At 37.0% G+C, this 7274-nt stretch overlaps 1 protein-coding gene across 1 annotated transcript in view; it reads right to left on the bottom strand.

Annotated features, from left to right (window-relative positions):
- Nucleotides 1-269: 269 nt before the first annotated feature.
- LOC137621177 (legumain-like) overlaps nucleotides 270-7274 on the bottom strand; it is a 7998-nt gene continuing 993 nt past the window's right edge. Inside the window, exons 2-9 of the mRNA XM_068351592.1 lie at nucleotides 3939-4036; nucleotides 2822-3128; nucleotides 2620-2689; nucleotides 2124-2242; nucleotides 1654-1833; nucleotides 1282-1398; nucleotides 748-915; nucleotides 270-445 (exon numbers count right to left, since the gene is read on the bottom strand). Of these exons, the coding sequence (XP_068207693.1) occupies nucleotides 320-445; nucleotides 748-915; nucleotides 1282-1398; nucleotides 1654-1833; nucleotides 2124-2242; nucleotides 2620-2689; nucleotides 2822-3128; nucleotides 3939-4036 (1185 nt within the window). The 3' untranslated portion in view covers nucleotides 270-319. The remainder of the gene's footprint in view (nucleotides 446-747; nucleotides 916-1281; nucleotides 1399-1653; nucleotides 1834-2123; nucleotides 2243-2619; nucleotides 2690-2821; nucleotides 3129-3938; nucleotides 4037-7274) is intronic.

Genomic DNA, 7274 nt, shown 5'->3' with positions numbered 1-7274 from the left:
CACCATAGCAGTACCAGCCAAACTCAGCTGAATCCCTAGTCAGGCTGGGAGGAGCAGAGAGAGGAAAGGTCCCCTTTAGTTTCTTTGTTTAATGTTGGCTAACCCCCAAAATTTGTATGAAGTGCCTTGGTAAATAGACTAACACAATATGTGAATTTTACCAACAGATGGAATATTTTCCTTCTTTTTCTTAGAGGTAATCACACATACAAATGCCTTACTACGAGTTTCTTGGCAAATAAAAGTGACCAGATTGCTTTTCTTTTTATTATCATTTAAACTAATTGACAATAGATGTGGATAAGCAACTGAATCCTATTTAATAGGCATTGTGCATAGTTGGGAAGACACAGACTTTCTTGGTTGCCTCAACGATGGCATTGGTGCTGTATCCGGCCTCACACATGTTGAGCAGTGTTGGCACGACAGTCAAGGCGTATGTGCTCTGTGCATAGAAAAACAAGGTATTCACGATTATCCAACTATCTTATGTACAAAAAAAAAAAAAAAAAAAAAAAAATACGATCGGTTTTTCCGAAGATATCGATTTATATATTGTATATAATATTTTGTATATTTCCCAAGATTCATACGAAACTGAGAATACAAAAAAAAAAAAAAAAAAAGGTTTAAAATCATGGTGACCTGAATTTCAGATACCTTTTCACGCTTATTACCATAATTACATTTACATACAAAAACATCCACGCCTGGATATTTCATCAAGTCTAATATCAAAATTCTCACCTTTCCAAGAGTGAAGCAGTTGTTGTGGAAGGCATCAACAGCATCCCCATAGCAGTCCCAGGCAGTGATCTTCTCTTGTCTCTTTGTCATGAGTTCTTTCACCAATTTCTCATCTCCAGAGACCGTCAGTGCAATCTTCTCCATGACGTGCTTGACCAGGGATCGTCTCTGTGAGAAGAAGCACAAAATTGTGTGGTTATCATGGCCCCTGGCAAGTATCATTCTTACCTGTTCTAGGTCCGCAAACATTATTATAAATATCACAGAAAAGAGTTGGACTAATAGATTTATATCTTAATCTGGGACTAGATATAATGAAATATCATAGCCAAAGGCATTTAAGAAGTAAAGAAATAGATATAATTTGTTTCTTTTACAAACTTGAGAAATCAAATATAATCTATTCTAAAAATAATCTGTTTTCCATAGTAACATTAGTGACCTTGAATAATTTCCAGCCGGCAGAGATTTTCAAACCTCATATAATTTCAAAAGTTATGTTTATAAAAGACAATGCTTCCAAATCTAACTAACCTTGTTAAGAGCGGAAATCTCGTTGCTTAGATGTGCTTTCTCCTCTAGATTCTTGGCAGACTTCAGTTGGTTTTGCAAGGTGATTAAAGGTACATCTTGGCTTGGGACAGCAGTTGCCTATAATAAAATTGGAGAAACATGGGGCAAGGATTATAACCTTTTCAGTTTGCCTTTGTTGCATGTAATCAAGAAAATAGCTATGCAGTACACAAAAAGTAACATTTATTTATTTATGATATCATCTACAACATTTAATCCTTTTGGTTCCTATTAGAAAATGTCATTGACAAAATTTTTGTTATCAAATCCATCTGAAAACAGGCAGCTAAATTATTCGCTTTCTTGTAACACCAAAAAATCACTGTGACTTACCTTGCGTTCTTCAGCAGTGTATTTCTTGACTGGGGAGGTGTTTGATCCCTTACCACCCATGAAAGCAGCAACTACCTCGTTCTCGATCGATGTCTGTCCCCACTGCAGGACGTCAGATAGGTCAGTACGGGTTCTTGTGATCTCAAAGTTTTCCTTCAGAAGTTCAGTGCTGGGATCTTTCTGTGTGGAAAGAAAATATTCTTTATTTGAGAAGGGTACTTTAGAGTCCGGAATAATTCAAATGAACCAACTGGAATGATAGTAAATTTACATTAAATATTCAGTGAGAAGCTAACTGGGTATGAGTGCATGCACATCATTGTTGCATTTAAGGTCGTTAATATTTATATTACTAATCATATCTTACGTTCATTGCGTCAAATACTTCAAGAAAAAAATTAATTTTTAGATGATCATTGGTTTAAAGCTATACAGTGTTTGGCACTCCTACTGCTTAATAAATGACTTACAGATTCAACATCTTCCATCCAGCTAACGCTGAAGAGATCACCCAAGCAAGTGGCCAGAGGCCCACTGCAGTAGGCTGCCATAGAGCTTTCGTAAGGGCTTGCCGCAGATAGAGCATAGACTGTAATAGAAACGGAACATCATAGGGACGATTTATATTTCAGTCATGCTGTGTAAAGAGACAACCAGAATAAAGGGCAATGTGATTATTGTAGTAAACTGGATATAAAAAAGAATGAGAGAATACCGTGATGATACAGTCAAAATGGAGAACTTTATTAATGGCATTACTTGATTTTACTATCATTGGTAAAATTGTGATACATCCTTTTAGTCTCTTCAATTGTTTCTTTCATCTAAAGTTAAGTTGCCAATGTTAATTTTTGCCCATTTCGTTTTACCATTTAGGTGTCGACATCATCTAGTGTCAGACATTAACCAAACATTTGTTAAGCAAGTCTGAATCTTAGATAACATTTGCAAGGTAAAAAATCTTACATCCCATGTCATCGGGGAAGAGATCCTGGAACATGGATCCGGAGTAACAGGACTCCATATACACCAACATCTGAAAAGAGACATCGAAATTCCCACATTAATTGCTTCTCAACTATAAATCAGTCGGAGTTAATTGTTTAAAATCCAAGAATAGTTCCTTAGTTAAACGTGGTTTCTTTTCAAAGCATAGACTAGTTCATACCTCCTTGAATTTGTTGTCCTGTTTCAATTCCTTGACAAGTTTGGCAAAGTCATTGGCCATCATGTTTTCGTGAGGGAAGCAGAAGAGACCTGGAGAGCCATGGTCATCCATGTTGATAAAGATCCTGTCATTGGGGCCACTGTTGATGACCTTTCCGGAGCCAATGCCCTGGAGACCATTGGCGTCTCCTCTGAGGACCTTGAAGAAGTTCTCAACGGTAACATGTCTCCCAGCGTAATCCTTTGGGACGCCAGCATACACATCATCGCCAGAAGGGTGGTTGATAATCTTGCCGGGGTAGGGGTTCCTGTCAGAGTTTAGATCATAGTATTTAGACCAATCTTAAATCTTTCAACTTTTGTTTAGCTTTCTTTCATTAAAATATGACGAACTTTAAGGATTCCTTGAAATTCTTATCATTCATGATTATAGATTCAATAAGATTGAAGTTAATTAAACACCTTTTTATATTTTTAATCAGTTTAAATCAATTTTCAAACATTAGAATGTTTGTGGTTTAAGTTGAAAGAAGTGCATTGTATCTCTAAGTACAGTTTATATTGTAAAAATTAATTGGTTTATGTGACTGGCCCTGTGTTATTAGGTTAAAAAGTGAAGTGCATTTATTTTTACTTAACTGTTCGCTAACCTTGTGTGAGCCGAAAGGTTGTAAGAGTAACAGTTAATTATATGCAAGTGTAACTATGGTTTATTTCCCATAGTGTTAGAGTCAATTGTATAATTCTTGAAGTGTCTTTTTGTCTTGAGTCTAAGGTCTAGTTTAGCTTTAAATTTCAAGTGTTATTATATATATATATATATATATATATATATATATATATATATATATTATATATATATTATATATACATATATATATATGTATATATATATATATATATATATATATATATATATATATATATATATATATATATATATATATATATATATACATTTTTGCAAAGTGTATATTATTTCGATAACCAGCATCCAAGAACAGGGCTTCTAAGATAATCTATATGTTTGAGCAAATGTAAATTTCTACAAAGTTTTGAGATAATTAAGCCTTTGCTAACTCAGCGAAAGAAGTGATAACAAAATTTTTGAACCTTACTGGTCATTGTCTGCAATGTCATCGACCATCATGACAACGATGTGGTCATCGGGGATTCCATTGGCCTTCAAGATTTGGTAAGCGTGACAGATGTCTGACTGCGAAGGAAGAATTTGTGGGTTAGGAGAAGCACAGTGAATCGTCTGTAGTTGAAAGACTACTCCCCTCAACTCTTATAGAGGTAAAGAGTCTATCATATTCAGACGGATTATCTTACCCATTTAATGGTTGTGGTATCCCATTGGAAATGTACCTGCTTGGCGATCTGCCAGACTGAGGTTCGAGTCCCACTCAAGCTCGATAGATTCTAGTAGCGTCTCCACACTCACCATCCTTGTGAACTAAGGATGGGGGAGTATTGAGGAGCATATATGCCTACCTGCTGAGTCATCAGCAGTCACTGCCTGGCCCTTCCCTCCCTGGTCTTAACTTGCGTGGAGAGGAGCTTGGGCACTGGTCATATGTATATATGAAAAGTATCTAGGGAATTGCAGGTTGGCTAGGGCACCAGCCACCCATTGAGATACTACCGCTAGAGAGTTAAGCTTGTCGCACACTGAGCCGGAACGGAACCGCCCCTTAAGCCACCGAAGCCTCAGAACAGAACAGAAACGACGTCCAGCGCGCACACTGAGCCAGAAGCCACAGAACGGAACCAACGCAGAATTTTAAATAAACGAAGGAAGTTTTCCTTAATCATAACTGAGTTTTTATTTAATTGATATTGCAATGATTAGATATTCTGTATATCAATCTTTTATCGAATCCATAAGCCAGACGTTTATATGTTTTCAAAAAAGAAATAATAATAATAATAATAATAATAATAATAATAATAATCACTCCAAACTTCTTTGTATTAAATCATAAGTTCACATCATTGTTAATAAAGTACATTCGTCAAATTCCTGACATTAGAAAAATATTGGTTGAAATTACACTAGCCTCCGAAGTCCTCAGCAACCCTCACCAAAACCACCGCTCCAGTCGTTCTGCGCATGCGTAGCCTGTCAGACGCCACCGACGCTTCAGAAAAAATATCTTTCAAAGAATACTGTGTCGGTTCCGTTCTGTTCTGGCCCAATGTGCGCAGCCAGGTAAGAATGTATGCTTTCGATTTCTATCGGACGTTTCGGTTCTGATCGGGCGGTTCCGTTCCGGCTCAGTGTGCGACAAGCTTTAGTGGGTCCTTTGACTGACCAGACAGTACTACATTGGATGCCCCTCTCTCCTTATGGCTCATTTCATATTTGTCTACACATACACCGAATAGTCTGGAATATTCTTTCCATATTCCCCTCTGTCCTTATACACTGGACAACACTTCACTCAAGAGGCTATATACTGCACTATAATTGTTCAGTGGGTACTTTTATCTTAGAAATGGTAGGAGAGACTTTAGTTATGGTAAGCAGCTCTTCTTGTCACTGCCCCTTGCCTCTGCCATTCATATATGAGCTTTAAACCTTTATAACCATAATTGCATTCTCAAAGGGTTTTCCTTTAATTGAAAGCTATTAATTCTGATTGTTTCGTATCTATTGGTTCTCGTTCCCCAGAAGGACTAATATCCATCTGTTCAGGGTCCCAAATATTTATTAACGGGGTCGTCCAACAGCATGCCTAAAGTGGGCCAAAAGTGGCCCGTTTGATTTTGAAAGTGGCCTGCTAGAGAAAATCAAGATAAAGTTTTTCTCTTTCTTTATATCATAAATATTTGATTTGCTGGTTATTCTAAATTAAAGAAATATTTCTTGCAAAATTAATAACTACAAAGAAAAGTTTCATTGGCGTAGTATTACACATTTTCAAATAACTTGATTTACTAAATATAACAATGATCACGCTGTACAGCACTAGCGTCACTGGTGTCAGTTTGACATTGCTTTAACATTCTTAATATGTTGTCCTCTTCTTTTTCCATTGGAATTAGAATTATCCTATGTACGAAGGACATAGGGGTGATCAATATGCATATATATATATATATATATATATATATATATATATATATATATATATATATATATATATATATATATATATATATATATATATATATATATACATATACATATATAATTGCTGTTCCAGGTGTTGAGGTGCCAGTGATGGGAGATGAGAATGAGAGAGATTACAATAGAGGAAGTGAGGAGAGCACTAGATGAAACGAGAGTAGGAAAAGCATCTGGTATGGATGGTGTGAGAGCTGAGATGTTGAAGGAAGTGGGTGTGACTGTACTTGAATGGTTGGTGAGATTGTTTAATATGTGTTTTGTGTTGTCAATGGTACCAGTAGATTGGGTTTGTGCATGTATTGTACCACTATACAAGGGTAAGGGAGATGTGCATGAGTGTTGTAATTCAAGAGGTATTAGTTTGTTGAGTGTAGTTGGAAAAGTGTATGGTAGAGTAATGATTAATAGGATTAAGGATAAAACAGAGAATGCAATCTTGGAAGTACAGGGTGGTTTTAGAAGAGGTAGGGGTTGTATGAATCAGATTTTTACAGTTAGGCAGATATGCGAGAAATATTTAGCAAAAGGTAAGGAGGTGTATGTTGCGTTTATGGATCTGGAGAAAGCATATGATAGAGTTGATAGGGAAGCAATGTCGAATGTGATGAGGTTATATGGAGTTGGTGGAAGGTTGTTGCAAGCAGTGAAAAGTTTCTACAAAGGTAGTAAAGCATGTGTTAGAATAGGAAATGAAGTGAGCGATTGGTTTCCGGTGAGAGTGGGGCTGAGACAGGGATGTGTGATGTCGCTGTGGTTGTTTAACTTGTATGTTGATGGAGTGGTGAGAGAGGTGAATGCTCGAGTACTTGGACGAGGATTAAAATTGGTAGGCGAGAATGATCATGAATGGGAGGTAAATCAGTTGTTGTTTGCGGATGATACTGTACTGGTAGCAGACACAGAAGAGAAGCTTGACCGACTAGTGACAGAATTGGGAAGGGTGTGTGAGAGAAGGAAGTTGAGAGTTAATGTGGGTAAGAGTAAGGTTATGAGATGTACGAGAAGGGAAGGTGGTGCAAGGTTGAATGTCATGTTGAATGGAGAGTTACTTGAGGAGGTGGATCAGTTTAAGTACTTGGGGTCTGTTGTTGCAGCAAATGGTGGAGTGGAAGCAGATGTACGTCAGAGAGTCAATGAAGGTTGCAAAGTGTTGGGGGCAGTTAAAGGAGTAGTAAAAAATAGAGGGTTGGACATGAATGTAAAGAGAGTTCTATATGAGAAAGTGATTGTACCAACTGTGATGTATGGATCGGAGTTGTGGGGAATGAAAGTGATGGAGAGACAGAAATTGAATGTGTTTGAGATGAAGTGTCTAAGG

The sequence above is a fragment of the Palaemon carinicauda genome, chromosome 27 (assembly GCF_036898095.1).
Source record: "Palaemon carinicauda isolate YSFRI2023 chromosome 27, ASM3689809v2, whole genome shotgun sequence".
NCBI classification, from domain to species: domain Eukaryota; kingdom Metazoa; phylum Arthropoda; class Malacostraca; order Decapoda; family Palaemonidae; genus Palaemon; species Palaemon carinicauda.
This window is presented reverse-complemented; position numbering and strand designations above follow the sequence as displayed.